The 15,141-nt window shown below is 38.7% G+C and overlaps 1 protein-coding gene across 5 annotated transcripts in view; it reads left to right on the plus strand.

The window, feature by feature from the left end:
• The window catches only part of LOC135160693 (uncharacterized protein), an 82,741-nt gene that overhangs the window by 65,321 nt on the left and 2,279 nt on the right, over positions 1–15,141 (plus strand). For 2 of the 5 annotated variants that reach the window (XM_064117515.1, XM_064117516.1), the window contains exons 5-13: positions 6,933–7,066; positions 8,643–8,733; positions 10,367–10,615; positions 11,971–12,244; positions 12,378–12,840; positions 12,995–13,614; positions 14,067–14,332; positions 14,447–14,683; positions 14,789–14,939. In XM_064117515.1, the coding sequence (XP_063973585.1) occupies positions 6,933–7,066; positions 8,643–8,733; positions 10,367–10,615; positions 11,971–12,244; positions 12,378–12,840; positions 12,995–13,614; positions 14,067–14,332; positions 14,447–14,683; positions 14,789–14,939 (2,485 nt within the window). Of the gene's footprint in view, positions 1–2,147; positions 2,360–6,932; positions 7,067–8,642; positions 8,734–10,366; positions 10,616–11,970; positions 12,245–12,377; positions 12,841–12,994; positions 13,615–14,066; positions 14,333–14,446; positions 14,684–14,788; positions 14,940–15,141 lie in introns of those variants that run through there. The other 3 variants (XM_064117520.1, XM_064117517.1, XM_064117519.1) reach the window with 3 other exon arrangements.

A 15,141-nucleotide genomic window follows, 5' to 3' on the forward strand; every position in this document is an offset into this window, starting at 1 on the left:
TATCACATGCGTTCTCAAATGAAATGTCCTTTGGAATGATATAACTGGGATAAAATGGAATTTTGAATGGGAATGCACGTGTTTGTTAGTCAAGTAGCTTTTAATCACTAGGTAACAGATGGTGATGTGGTTTCGGTCTCGGTTTTGATGGGATAACGATGCGCTTGGATGGGGATGCTGAATACTATCTAACTGGAACAGGACTTACGAGATTGGGTACATAACTTTGCACTTTGGGGAGCATTTGGTCTTCTAATTCGCTCATCGAGGACCAGCCGTCAACGGAGGGATGGGATTTTTTTTTGGAGATCTCTGGTCTCTGCTGGGGGCTGGGGCAATATCAACTGAAGTTTCAAATGAGTTGGTGATATTGATGGATTCTCCTATGGGAATGTTGCTCTGCGAACCAGAACGATGCGCGTGGATCAACACCCAAATAAAGTAATATTTCGATTTTTCAACCGAACGTTCAAACTCTTCAATCAAACGTTAAAAGTTGAATCGATTCCCTTGGTTCGCTTACATTTGCACCGTTCAAAATTCTATTCACTTCGCAGCATTTCATTGCATTTAACCGAATAAACAATCACAGTGAAAAAAAAAATAAAAAAGTTGATTTCGATGTGAATCGAGCTATAAATTGAAATGCATTTATCACTGCCCAGCGTTGGGTTATCGCATTTCTTTCTCCGTTTTCCGTTCACCAGTAAAAAACACAGACGAAAAAACGTGGAAAAAAAAAACCATAATAAATTAAAACGATGAGCCTTTGTGGCACGTCGGCGCAACGTCGGCAGTTGCAACGGCAATTCCTCACCCGATTATTCCTCGTATTTTTTTCGCATTGTGTACACGTGTCTCTGTCCAAAAGTGTCCAACGTATTCGTGCTGGGCATGTGACAGAGTGGGGAAGAGCCGAGGGATGTCAACCCTTTACAGTCCTTCTCTTCACTGGTAATAACGTGTATATGACAAAAATCCTCTCATCGCAAATTCTAAAAAAAAATCTTGAAAGAGAAATTAGATTTTTAACATTTCACTCAGCCAATTCCCAGATATCTGGTAATGAATAAAGCCGGTTTTACCCAGTCAACTGACTGCACTACTTTACAGTCATAAATATCAGCCAAAGTAACGATGGACATCTGACTGAACTCATCATCTTCCTAACTTTGAGACCAATGATTAAAATGAATGACAATTTTCGTAATTCGTCTCAGGCAATTTCGAATTATTCAATTTTGAAAGAAATCTGCTCTCCCTCATTCACCCCTTAACAATTGTACTGTTGACAACTGCGCAGTCGTCGACAAAACGAGAAGGGGTGTACAGCCAAACTGACTCAGAGGGGGGGAGAGAGCCTCCAAGTCTTTGGTACTAGACCAACTCCAATCAGTACGCCGGCGTCCATGACGCATGACGCACTTTTGTTCCATCTCACCGTCGCTGAAAAATAATGCGCACAATAAGAATTGTTTTCATCAAATTGCCACATCCGTCAGTGCCTATTTCATATCAAATAATGAATCGACATTTGCAGTGAAACCGTCAATTGCCATGACCGTACTTAAGTAACAGTTGGTAACTCTTTTTTAAGAAAAATCAAGAAAATTTAGAAAAAAAGACCCAAAGTGCTAGTGATTTTTTACGAATTTTTTTGTTTTTTCACCATCCAAACTACAATATTGCTGAAGAATAACGTTAACAGAGCACAAGATCGTAACCAGAAAGTGCCAAAGACCCAGCGTGTCGATCCTTTGTACGTGACAGAATTACAAAATCACGAGAAGCGCCAGCAGAAGGCGGAAAGACGTGAAAAAATTATGTTTTTCTACTTCTGTGAATAAAAATCTAATCTACCTCAGATTTCCTCCTCAAAAATAGTGCAAAAACATACCTTCACAGTCCATCTACCTCAAGACTTTCTAACATTTGTCGGTGGCTCTATTGTCATTAGTATTTGTGGATTTTAAAAACAAGGGAAAGTACGCGAACCCGGACTTTATTGTCCTTTTTCTGTTGAGTTTGACGGAGGTTTTTGACGACCGACAGTCGGATTTTCAGTGAAATTTCAACGGGGTGGGGGTGGATAAGTGGGGGGCGAGAGAAAGAGAGAGAGAGAGAGAGGTGAGGTGGGGGCTGTAAGAGGGTGAACGTACGATTTTTTTTTGCGAAAGCAAGTACGAGGTCAGACAGGGTGGCCGCTCGTGTGGGTTGCTGGGGTGGAGCACCAGGCGGTGGGGTCTCACCCTCCGCAACATCGGAACGGGGATGTTCCAACAACGAGTCAACCCCCCGGACCGTCCACCCATCAAAAACTCATCGTCTCATGGGCGCCAACCTAACTAAACTTAGCAGGGTGAGTCCATGTAGTTTTTGAGGACAGGAACAAAAGTTGAGGATCATGAATGACAATGGGGCTGGAGAGTTCTGTGGGAACTCGTGATGATTGAGGGATGGGTTGATTCAGGGCCATTGAAGTGACAACTGGACAGTCCACGGGTTATGGGTCTGAATGAGTGGCTATCACTCGCTGATTTATTGACAACGTGATAAATTCAATGGTAATAATCGATATGATCGATCGAGTTGACTACTCCATAGGTTTTAAGTCACATTCGCAATTTAAAGAACAAGATTCCCTGTCAGGATCTAAATTGACGTATCATCAAGTAAATGAATAGGTTTCGCACTTAAAGTGAGTAAATCCCCCCCGAAAAAGTCCTCTTGGAGTGAGGAAATTTCTGATGTTTTCATCAAAGCTCCATTGATATTCCGTTAATCGATCTTGAATTATCAACGCCTCATTGAAGAGGCAGGAAGCCTTTCAATTTACTGCAGCATTATCGATCGATTTTCGATTGATCCTCTCATTGAATGAACTCAGTGGGGAAGTTTCACGCTCGTCCCAAGCGAAATTGTCTCATGAATAGCAATAACGTCAGCATAATTTGAATGATTACAGTTTTCATCAACGGAATAGGTTCCTAAATTCATATTATCGATATTAATTTTCTCCAACAATTCAAGGGATTCGAAAATTGATTGCGGTATTAATTTTACAACGAAAGTAACTTTCGATTTTTCTATTCATTTACTATTAAATTATCTATTATTGGAACAGAACCGCAATTATCATTTCTAGAACGAGTACAAATACTTTCCTGAAAAATGTCAGATTGTTGCAGAGTTTGCATTTGTAACCCCATCGTTACCACAATAATTTATTCCCTTCCATTAAGTTACTCTAGAGGTTCATTAACTCATTATCCAATCAGTTGACCAGAAATTATAAATCTGTTATATATTCGAGGACCATGTGTTTCTGTTTTAATTCTCTCGGCGATAATGACAAATAAACGCCTGTAGAATTAAATCCTCAACATTGAATGATAACAATTGATGGCACCTACGCGCCTATGGTATTAATTCCACGGGTAATTTGCATTTGAATTGATGGGCCCAGGATAATGAACTTTTTGCTGCATGAGCTATGATAATTCACCCCGAATATCCCCTGATTTGTTTCTCTCAAAGCTATAAATTTGTTGGAACATTGATAGTCTTGCATTCTACATGAATTCCAATTAGGGATGTAACGGACAAAGTTAACCGGTCAATTTACCGCCATTTTACACATAAATCACACCTCACTGACCCAAGGCCAATTACTGATCATTCCTGGTCAGAAAAACGAGAGGAAATTCGGTCGCAAGTATGGAGAAAAATCTTTTTAAAAAATTACTTATTTTCTGTTTGAAGATTTTTAATTGCTGGAAAAATATTCCCAAATTCTTTCTCAAACAGAGAGGAAAATTAGTCTGTCACTGGGGGCATTAGAACTGCATAGTCTACCAAATCTGTACCCGACTGAATATTCAATTCAAATATTTAATATTCAACATTCAATTTCGACGAGACATGTGAATAATTCAGGTCCTCATTGAAATTCGTTTGGGCATTAAATTGGACAACAATTTAATAATTTTTAATCTCCAACAATTTCACGCGTTCAAATCATTCACAGAGGCAAATCAATTCGATTGACAAATCGGAATAAAAAATAGAAATGAAGAGACACCTCACTCCAAGGAGTCTATAGTAACAAACGATTGCATATTTAGAATTAAAAATTCTCTTGTTTGATTCGCTGATAAAAAAACGGTTTCATAAAATCCCTTTTTGTCCCTTAAGCCTCGAATTCCTCATGACAGGGAGGGAAGATATATTGAATTCGTTGAGGAAGGTGTATTGAATAAAATTCTCCAAATATCCCTCTCTGGTTAATAAAAATCCATAGAAAGGGGTTGAGAGAAGTTTTGAAGAGCCACCCTCAATTCTAACCGACAGCTGGGGCTATAAACCATCGGTGGGAAGGGTCGTATAATACACAATTCAATGCTGTATCGAGAGTTACCCAACACCTGCCTGTGTATATCGTACATGCAGAACTATCCATCGTTCGAGACACCAATGCATTCACAACCCACATTTGTACTAGTGTACACCCCCTTGCAGCACGCGCCATATCAAATGACTCATTATGAATTTCATATGCTCTTTAGCACACAAGCCCTCGCAAGTTTAATATTATTTTTCAATGGAAAATATTTTTTTTATTCGCATGACGTGACAGCAGACGACTCACAAATATTTGAGGGCGAAATTGAAGTAAAATATTTATTTTTAATTACGCGCTTTTTCAAATTTTTCACGTTAAAAGAGTTGGAGTTGACTACTCTTTACTGAGACCCTTTTTTAAGGTGCAGAGACATCTTAGTTCGACACCAAAGTTTAACATTTCAATCACATCAATTTTATTAAGTCTGAACGAATAAAGAGTTTTTTTTTTTCTTGATAGTTTGCTCTGTACTTGAATCTATTGACTCAGGAACAATGTGATTTTCGATAAAATGTAATTCAGAGAGAGGAGAAAGAGATGGTAGAACAGACAGCGGTGAGTGTGGCAAAAGGCGGGAGATTTAAAGCCTCTATAAATCCATTCGACCATTCCTTAAACCCCTAACTCTCAAATGGCCTTTACCCGATTGCGCTTTCCTCTTTCAACGCCCAACGCATTAGCTGAGAAGTTGTTTTCTTTTGAACGCCTAAAAATTTCATGATAAATCCGACTTCGAGTTTTAGGATTTCAAGCACTCCCCGCGAATTCGGAGGATTATATGAATGTGTACATTAAACCATCGGTGGGGGAAATCTCAAAAATTTCTCGTCTCGGTAAAGTAGTATAAACAGACGACAGCTGAGTCATTTCTAAAAAAAAAAACATTCATTATCATTGATCATTATAATGCATTCAGTAACTAGAATGAGTCCATTAAATTATTTACCTCATGAGTGGCTTATAAGCACTCACGGAAAGCATTTACTCAGTTCAATTAATAGATTTTTGTTTAAAATTGAAAAACTAAATTTTATGAAGAGGGAGAATCGGTGAAAATCATTATGAGATTTTTCCCTTCCATCACTGCTTGGAGTGTAATTTACAAATTTGGAGATGAGCCCCGATGCTCGACCTACAGGGAACATTGTCGACGTACATAGGGGTGTACTGTGACCAATGGAGCACGACAATATACGTATTTGCATTCATGAATAATTCTCGTCCTAAAGCTTTTCCTATTTTCCTCTCTACCCTTATTTTCCAAGGTACTTCCGGGTCAATAGACTCTGATTAAAGTAAATAAAAAAAATTGTTCGATGATATTCATCCCTCAAGGGAACTTGTCTCTTACATGAAAGGTTCATCCCATTATTGAGACATTTGAGTAGAAAAAATTGAATCAAGTCAGCGCTAACGTAGTTCAATATAAAATTAACTGTCTAGTAAACAATTTTAATAATAAAAAATATAGAAACGAGGATTTCTGGGAAATTTCTTCGACAATTTTTTTTTGACTCTTCTGTTGTAGGCATTTTCCCTTATCATTTTTTTCAAAATTGTTTATCTCTTTAATTGATATGTAAAAAAGAGGAGTGCTCCAGCTATTTTATACAGTTCTCTATTGTTGAATCCATTTCTTTGTTTGCGTTTATATTGTTACAATGTTTTTCAACTTCCGAGAGTGAAAAAAAATCGAATAGGAAAATAACATTGTTCTCCATTCCACCCTCTCCATCCAATAAACTCCGTTTAGATGATACGGTCTAGAGTTTGACAGTGTACAGACGAATTTTTTTTTTCCCCTCCCGATAAAATACGTACGTTTATTTTGTGTAGGAAATAGTGACGAGACAGTGGTACAATAGTCCGAGGGGTGAAAACATATAATAAAAAAAAGGAACGGAGAGGAAAAAAGGAGAAATAGCGGATCACAGATGCGACGTTTTATTGACGTATCTCTGTGTGCGCGTTGTATTTCGCTTTTACCAATACGATTGCTCCATTTCATGGCTGACGTCTACTGCAAAAATGGGGAGGAGAAGTGTTGCGATTGACAGTAAAGTGAAGATGAAATGTATCAAATAACAATTGTGACGGTGTTTGATGTATCTATTGATTGTCTTTATTTGGTAACATGATTTTGTTAACAACTTTCATCTATCTAAGGGCGATCTAAAAAAATAAAAGACGATGAAGGGTTCGATACCACGAATATAAATTTTTTATAAAGACCCCACATTATTTATATTAATAAATTCGCATTCTGGAGGATTTCGTTAAAAGTCTGAGTTTAAATAAAACTTCATCGTGAGTCATTTGAATAAATCCATTGATTTGATTAAAATAAAATTTATTCAATTCAAATGAACAATTTTTCTTGGTGTAGTCACTTCCGGGAATGTGTAATATCGATGTCAAAGAGGAACGACCTGGAGTACTCCACCAACGACTGAATAAAAAAAATGAGAGAGGCATACACTTGAACAATCTCCTTAAGTAATGTTTTTGTTTGTTTTATTTGTTATTACAGAGGGAGGCGACACAACGCGATGTGGAACGAGAACGGAGACTGCGAATGGAGGCCGAGTCACGTGTACGCGAGGCTACGGCCGAGGCGGAACGAGCACGAGCGAGGGTGCATCACCTCCAGCGTGAATTGGCGAGGTACATTAAATTTCTTCTTAATTAAAAAAAATTCGTTAACTCACCCGGGTCGACATCTCTACTGTTTGCTATTAAAATTCTTCACTGTTCCAGTAAATTATTAGGTTTTTTTTATTTTTGACAATTCAACGGAAGAAAAAAATTGGGAAATTAAGAAAATAAATTTGAAAAGAAGTCCCATATATCAGTTTGCAATAACCGACGATAGGTTGTGGTAAATCATCGATATTAGTCTCCTCTCCCCTTTTCCCTCCCTAACATCCCCTCCACGAACCAATAACATTGGCTACCGAAACCGATGAATGGTAGATTCCCCTACAACGACGATATTATCGAAATACCTCTGGAGGGTGATACAAAAACACCCGGAAATTAGACGAGAAAAAATTCTTCGACCTTGGCCCTGACGATAATATTCGAGGGGTGTGTCACTGATAATCAATGAGATGTGTATATAACTTGTTCGTTATTTCCGTATGTTTTTACGTCAAAAAGTCAATTCACTGAGAAAACACAAAAATCGAAAACTAAACCCGTGAGATAAAGTCTTCATTATTTTTTCTGAAATAAAATCCTGTAGAGTCCCCCACAGAAACGATTCCATTGGTCGAAATTGTAGGGGAAGAAATAATCCGATCGATACCCCTTGAGCTTTGAAATGAATCGGGTGGTCCTCTGTGACTTCTCTGCATAAAAATTAAAACCAAAAAAACTTTACACCTTCCTAAGAACATCAGTGCATTTCAAAAATGGATTTTCCTGCCGTTTAACAATCACAATATCCTAAAAATAATAAAATATAGTCTCTCCAATAATTAATCAATATTTTTTTCGTATCTACTTTGATTTTTTACTCCATTAGCGAAAGAACCTGAAAAATGTCCTCTTGTGAATTCTCTGGAGGCTCTCTCCATGCAAAATGTTTGATGATAGCATTTGTCAGTAGCAGATAACAGCTGGCGGAAAATATTATGATCCGTGAAAGTACTTAATTTAGATAAAAGGCTAAAAGCATTTGGGTGACAAAATGATTAGAGAAGATATAATTTTCAAAAGGTGTTTGTACAGTTCATCTGTACCTACACATATCCCGGTGGCTTTAACACCACTATAATCAATCACCGACTAACACCAGAGGCCAGTAATGGCTCAACATGATTTTGTGAATAAATCTGGGGGATAATGAAACCACTAGTGATTAGTCAATGTCTTGGACCGCAGACCAGCGCTACTTAGGGAGTTATTTCATGTCTGCTGTCCACGCAGGTGGTTATTAATTATTACCATTTTTATGAATTGCTTGACGAATTGTTAACAAACGTTATAACATTTCTTCAATTTTTTCCGTTAAACCACGAAGATGACGTGGGTATGAAATACAGGTGTCTCCTGAGAACCTGTCATTGTCAGAGACGACTGCTATTCATTCAGAACATATTCTTTATTCGAAAACTATCAAATTTAATTAGCCCCAGGACTGCGTTGCCTCTCTAAACTAAAAACTTTCGCTATATAAATTTAAAAGGTGCAATTTAAATTCCTAACTGCTAAAGCTCTCGTTTATTTGTTATTTCAGGATGGAGGAAACCTCACGTGGACTATTGCAACACAAACAGAGGGCAGAACAACTCAAACAGGAGAGAACAGCACTGACACTATCTTACGAGGTAAAGAAACCGTAAAAAAATCATAAACTAGAGAAAAAAAAAATGAAGGCACTTCCCACAACGCCCCCAGAATGGCTCCATAATCGTAAAAAATAAAAGAAACGATCGGTGACAAAAAAATAAGGAAGAGGACGAACAAAAAAAAATTGCTGATGTCTGTCGGCCGCACATCGAACTTCCACCCCTCGCGTGTCATTATAGTCATCTTTTGGGGTTGAGTTAACTCTCCGAAGGGGGAAGCCAGAGTGCGATGACACTTGTCTGAGGGGTTTCTTCTTGTCTCGTAAGAAAATAGAATACAGATAAAAATTGACAAGCGATATGTCTATGCATCGAATTAGAAAAAAACTGGCTTCTCAGAGGGTTTTCCCTGAGACATTTTTATTAAAAAAAAAGCTGCCATAGAATAGCAGACAACCACTGTGATTTTCTATGGAATTCCTTTGGTTTTTCCCTATTATTCTCTTTTTCTATCGTATTATGTATCGAAATGTATGAGGAAATGAAACGTCTGTCGGAATCTCCACGGATTCTCCTGCCCTTTCTATGTAAATGGGGTCTAAACTATTGCTCGGACATTCCCCAGTAAAATAAAATTGTTAAAGGTTTTAAAACGAGTAATAGATGTACTTTAATGATATAAAAGAGCTGCCATCAGGGAAAATCATTCATACAACCGAAGAGATAATAATCGCTGTCCTAAAATTTCACGATCATAAGTAAAACGCTATCTCCGTGTTCACGGACCGTTTAGTCCTGAAAGCCTCTCCCATTTTCCTTCTTCACTTTATATTGATCGGGGCTTACTGTTTCAGAACAATTAAAATACCTCTGAAAATAATAAAATAGAGGTATCTATACATTTTAGCTGGAAATTTTCCAACTATTTGGTTTTAATTGCAAAGTTGAATTTATAGTGCGTATTGTATCAGAGAAAACTATCTGCCAACTCTATTATTCAAAATAGTCTAGTGTGCGTAAATCAATTGCTTTGCGCACGGTGCGCTTAAAGCTCTGATGTTTTCTCAACGAAGATACTCATTAAAATTGATCCGTTAAATTGCCCAATGAAAAAGTAATGAATCGGACGGAAAAAAATTTGATAAATTGGGGGAGTGGGGCCGGGGGGATAAAAATCATTAGCATTTTAAGGAAACAGGTTTTACATGAAAAAATTCAAGGTCAATTCCCCGCGGGTCGTGTAAGCATTAAACTCATCCTGAAAATGAACGAGAAGAGACGAGGCGGTGAGGGGGAGTTGGAGGTGAATGTGTGGCAGAGTATAGACCAGACTCTGTTATAAATCAAGCACACGCACCCTCTATTAGCACTCCTGTCTCTGGCAGCCTCCTGGCGACCCTAATTTAACGTTAAACCCCACCGTTCCACTAATAACACGAGCGTTATTAACAATCCTTCATTTTGGCTACTGGAAAGTATTCATCGATCAGAATATTAAAATTTTCAAATGGAAATTACGTGATAAAAGTTTTCCTCTCGAAAATTACCCAAAAAAAATGACAAAACAAATTAAATGAAATTGTTTTTGAAATCCCAAAGTCTAAAAGAATCAGTGCGTATCACTTTAATGAATAATTTCGTATACAATTGAATGTGCATGTATTTTTTATAGACTCGAGTACATCAGTATCAAAATCAAATCTCAAAACTACAATTGGAAAATGAATCGATGCGCGGACAATTACGTGGACTAGAGGCTGCTTGCGCTGGTGAAGTACATGCAGCATTAGTTGCTAGATTAGCGACACTGGAGACTGAGCACGTTGCATTAGCCCGTGACGCTGATGCACAGAGGAGACAGTACGAGAGGTGTTTAGACGACGTTGCCAACCAGGTGGTTCGTGCACTGCTATCGCAAAAGGTTCATTTACTGCTCAATGCTTTTTATCTATCCTCATTCCCTTCTTCCTTGGCTCCTGCAGTTTTCAAATTAAGATGAGTCTTTCACCGGGCGAGTTGAGGGGATCTCAGTGTTATTTACCGACGGAATTCCGGTGCGAGCGTATTTCTTAGCACGAAATTCTTGCTGCGGAATTCTTCTCGCATTTTATCATTTCATTATTATACTTTATAAGGTCTCCTCCTCACCGCAGTATTTATTGAGGAAATTTATTAATTCAATTTATGTTGAATTTTGATTCACGAAAAGACAAACTCTCATTTAAAATAAACCTCCGTCATCGGAAATCGTTTTCATCACCCATCGATATTGATTCGTTAGAAAACCTATTTTTTTTATCTTTTTTAAAAAGAAGAGAGATTACTACTGGAGGAAACCAATTGCATTAGTATTACGATTGCATTTCATCAGAAGCTCTTCGACTCTATCCGTTTGTTTAATTCAAATAAAAACTTTTCTTGTGGGTGCCAGAACGAACAGCTTTACTTCCTTGTTTCCTCTTCGAATCACTCAGCTATGAGACTAATACATAATCTCCATAGAGACTCAACAAAAATGTCGAAATTCACTTATTTCTACTCCGCTACTGCATTGATAATTTGAATTTCAAATGAGGTTTGTTACCAGTTAGACAGCCAGAGGAATTTCCACTTGAGAACTTTGTTCGATAATTTGTTTATCTCGATCTAGAAGCACTTGTAAAGTGAAGATGAAACTTCTCTATTCTAAAAATGGCATAGTATAAAAAAACGTAGAAATTTCCTTAAAACTTGACTTGTTAATACCAAAAAAATGTAGATTTTCAAACTGTTAATTGCATAAACATTAAATTCCAACGCAAACGTCCTCAACCTCTTCCCTTTACTTTAATTTTGAATATATTCAATCGCTTAGTAGAGCACCACAGCTTAAAACATTCAGGCTCAAGCCATTTTTACACGTTTAATGCCCGGTCGGACTATCTTTCGCACACGATATCGATTGCTTAGAGAGTTCTTATGGCAACCTCTCAAGAAATTTATGGCTCACAAATCGACCTGGGGAGGGCATTTCCCATTGTAAAATAAATTAAGAAGGATAATTACTGTTTCATTGCATATGCTATATTTATTTTTGCTGATTAATTAGCCATACGCTTCCGAATGGCTATTTTGCAAATATTTGTCTCGGCTGATAGTCTATTTCGACGTTTACTTGGTGCAACCAAGTCTCGATCACTCCAAGATAAACAAAACCATCAGTATAAAACTTGAAGATGTATTGTAGACTCATGCAATAATGAATTGTAGAATAAAGTTGCCATTTAATTGTTTCAGGGCTTGAGAGAGGAAATTGGAACTCTCCAGAGGCGGATTAGAGAGTTGGAGGCACAGAATCGTGCATTGTCTGGCCTTTTGGCTCAAGCTACGAGTGCAGCGAGTCCGGGGAGTCCCACGGAGCTTATTCAAAGTATTATCGAGGCTGGACCGGCAGCTCTTGTGGCTGCACTGGGGCTCGACGCCTCCTGGGTGCCCCTTTCCAGGCCTCGGTCACTTAATCTCAAAATTCCTGTGATGGCCACTGCTAAGTGCCGGCGAAATCGACCTCTGGGTAAGATTGAATTCTCATAAATTTCAGGCCATTGGGATCTATGAGGCTCATTTAAGTGTGATGATGGATCTAGAAGAGTTAAATTTTTCCTCCATTCTCAAGAAAATCCCTATTCCATTTTTACCACCTCTAGGTCAAAAAGCATCCGAGGAAGAGGGGAGTGAGAGCCCGGAGAGTGGGAACAGGGACGAAGGGTACTCGACAATGTCGTCAGACGTACAGGGTGAGGGTGCACGTCAAGAACCAGCACGTGGTTTGGAGGACCTCAAAGAAGCAACAGACGAAACTGAAGCTGACGTGTCCCCCGATGCTCGTCTCGTCGCCCTCGATACCACTGATCCCGATGTTCTATTTCTACCTTTGAATCTCACTGTTGGAATCAATCCAAGACACAGTTATCCACCGTCAAAGGACCTTCTACCCTATCAGCATGTGATGAGGAGTTTCTCTGATAGCCACTTGTATCTCAAGTTGGCTGCTGCGACAGCCAATTTAACTCATTCTCCTTATAATATTCCCAGTCCTGCTGGCTCCTCCAGTCTGCTATTGGTGGAGGAGGAGGGGTGGGACGCCGAGTATGTTCAGCAGTGGTTAAGGTAAAGTTTGAATGCCGGAGATAGATAGTTACTAATTATTTTGTCAAGACTAAACACTTGGTTGAGTTTTCAATATTTTTCCGTTCATATCCGGAAAGTTTTCAATTGATGATAATTTAATTTTAAAAATATATAAAATGTTTCATCTGTCTAGATTGGACGACTCCAGAAGTGCTCAACAACACAAAGACCTCCTGGAGTTGGAGTACGATCGTGCAGAACTGGAAGATTGGTCATTTTCTCTCTCCACTGAAGACCTCCGCACTGAGCCCACCTGGAAGGAAGAAACTCGTTCACTGGCGCCCACACTTCCAGCGATAAAGGAACACAATCCCATAGAGCTCGAGGAGGACGCTAACGAGTGTCTCTGGAATGGTGCGAGTTATTTGGCTGATAGAACTGGAGGTGAGCTCGTCGCACTACTCATGGACACGAGATCCTCTGGGCCCTGGCCCTATGCATCAAGTCCCGGGGCATCCTGGAGTAGCGAGGATGGCATTCTCGAGTGCTCTAGCAAACGCTCATCAGCAGCTCTATCTGGTTATAGTGATGATCAAGACTCACCATCAATTGGTACGGATTTTACCCGGGATTTTTATCGACTAGTCAAATTTGAAAGCACTAAAAGCCTCGCTAGCACGTCTTCCAAGGGTGGAAAACCACCTGATCGTGAACAGGCACTTCAGAGTGTACTTTCATTCATTGCTGAACAACAAATGTACCTCACTGAGTTGCCAAACAATTCACATTGCAAAGATCAAAATGATATCGAAGGTAAATGAATGGTTTCTATTATTAGAGGATTTTTTTGGGAGTTTTTAAGGTGGTGGAGAGTTTGATGGTACGTGGCCAGAGAAATTTCAGGTGTAATGCAAATTATCATTAATGCAGTAGTTCGAGCAAAAAATCAAGACTGGGAATTTTTGAAAAATAATCAATTGATAATGACTCGTTGGTTTTGACTAAAAACTCTGCAGTTCAATAGTTGAAGAACATGACTTTGTTTACACTGTACGTTTCAGCGGAAATTTTTCTGGCTTCAGAATAAATGAGACATATATGTCACCAAAACATCAATTGATATTATCTATTCTGTATATTTCATGAACTTCATCAGCTTATTTCATTAATTGGTACTCCTCGGCTTCAGTTAGCACAGTAGAACTCTATTACTTTCAATTTCAGTGGAACAAAATTTGGATAATTTACGAAATTGAATATTTTAGTTGCTGATTATGAGTACAAAGAAGATAATGGAGTAGTGGTAGACCAGGAGGCATCAGGAGACCCGAAACCATCGGCTGAAGCAACTGAGAGACTTCCAGAGGCGGCTGCAGTGTCTTCTGGACCATCAGGTGAACAATTCGAAAGAATTCAGGGAATTTCATCGCTACCGGATGACAGAATGGTAGCATGCAGTGGATTGGGAGAGCTGGGAGCTGTTCCTGAAGAGGATGAGGAGGGGGCAACGTCCTCCACACCCAGTACAGTCGTAAGTACCACGGAACAAAATATAAATAAACTAAATTGGGCTTAAGGACTTCTGTAGATTCAGTTTTAAGTTTGGATCATATTCTCTATGAATTCCATATTTTCCGTACTCCAGGTGAGTCCAGCACGAGCTCCTCTCCTCATCGAAGGTCAGGACAGGTCCATCAGCTTCCACGAAAGAGCAACATCAAAAGATGTGATCAATGAACTCAACCGGATGATAAGAAAAGGCGAGGAAAATCAAAATCAATCACAAGAACAAAATGTTTCCATCGATAAATTGGATCTCGCATGTTGTTGCCCCACTGGATGGGTGCATGTCGAACGCGATATTGATTTCACTGATCCAAAGGTAATTTTATTTTTAACATTTTGAAGAACAGTAATAATAACAGTTTAATCTGCCTTCCTACGTATTTTTGTTTTATTTTCCATATTTTTTTAATATTCACTTCAGGCAAGAGCAAATCTTCTCGATGTCATGTTGGCGAGTTCAGAAAGCTCATCAGCAACATCCAGTAGTGGATCAGCTGGGAGTGACTCTGGAGATGAGCCCTCAGATTATCGTCATCTACATCGGCTCCATCGTTATCGACGACAGAAGAAAGGTTTGAAACATTTTCAATTGAAATAGAAAATGAGAGAAATATGGTTATTTCTCAATGATTTCGGAATTTGTATTTAACAATTTGTATCAAACTCACTTTGCGGCTTCCTGCCACTATTTGCTTTGTGTCTAACTCACTATCATCAAAGTTAACTGGAGAATTCATTGTTACGATAACATTTCTTTGATCTGTCATTAATATC

This window comes from Diachasmimorpha longicaudata, chromosome 3, assembly GCF_034640455.1.
Source record: "Diachasmimorpha longicaudata isolate KC_UGA_2023 chromosome 3, iyDiaLong2, whole genome shotgun sequence".
Taxonomy (NCBI): Eukaryota; Metazoa; Arthropoda; class Insecta; order Hymenoptera; family Braconidae; genus Diachasmimorpha; species Diachasmimorpha longicaudata.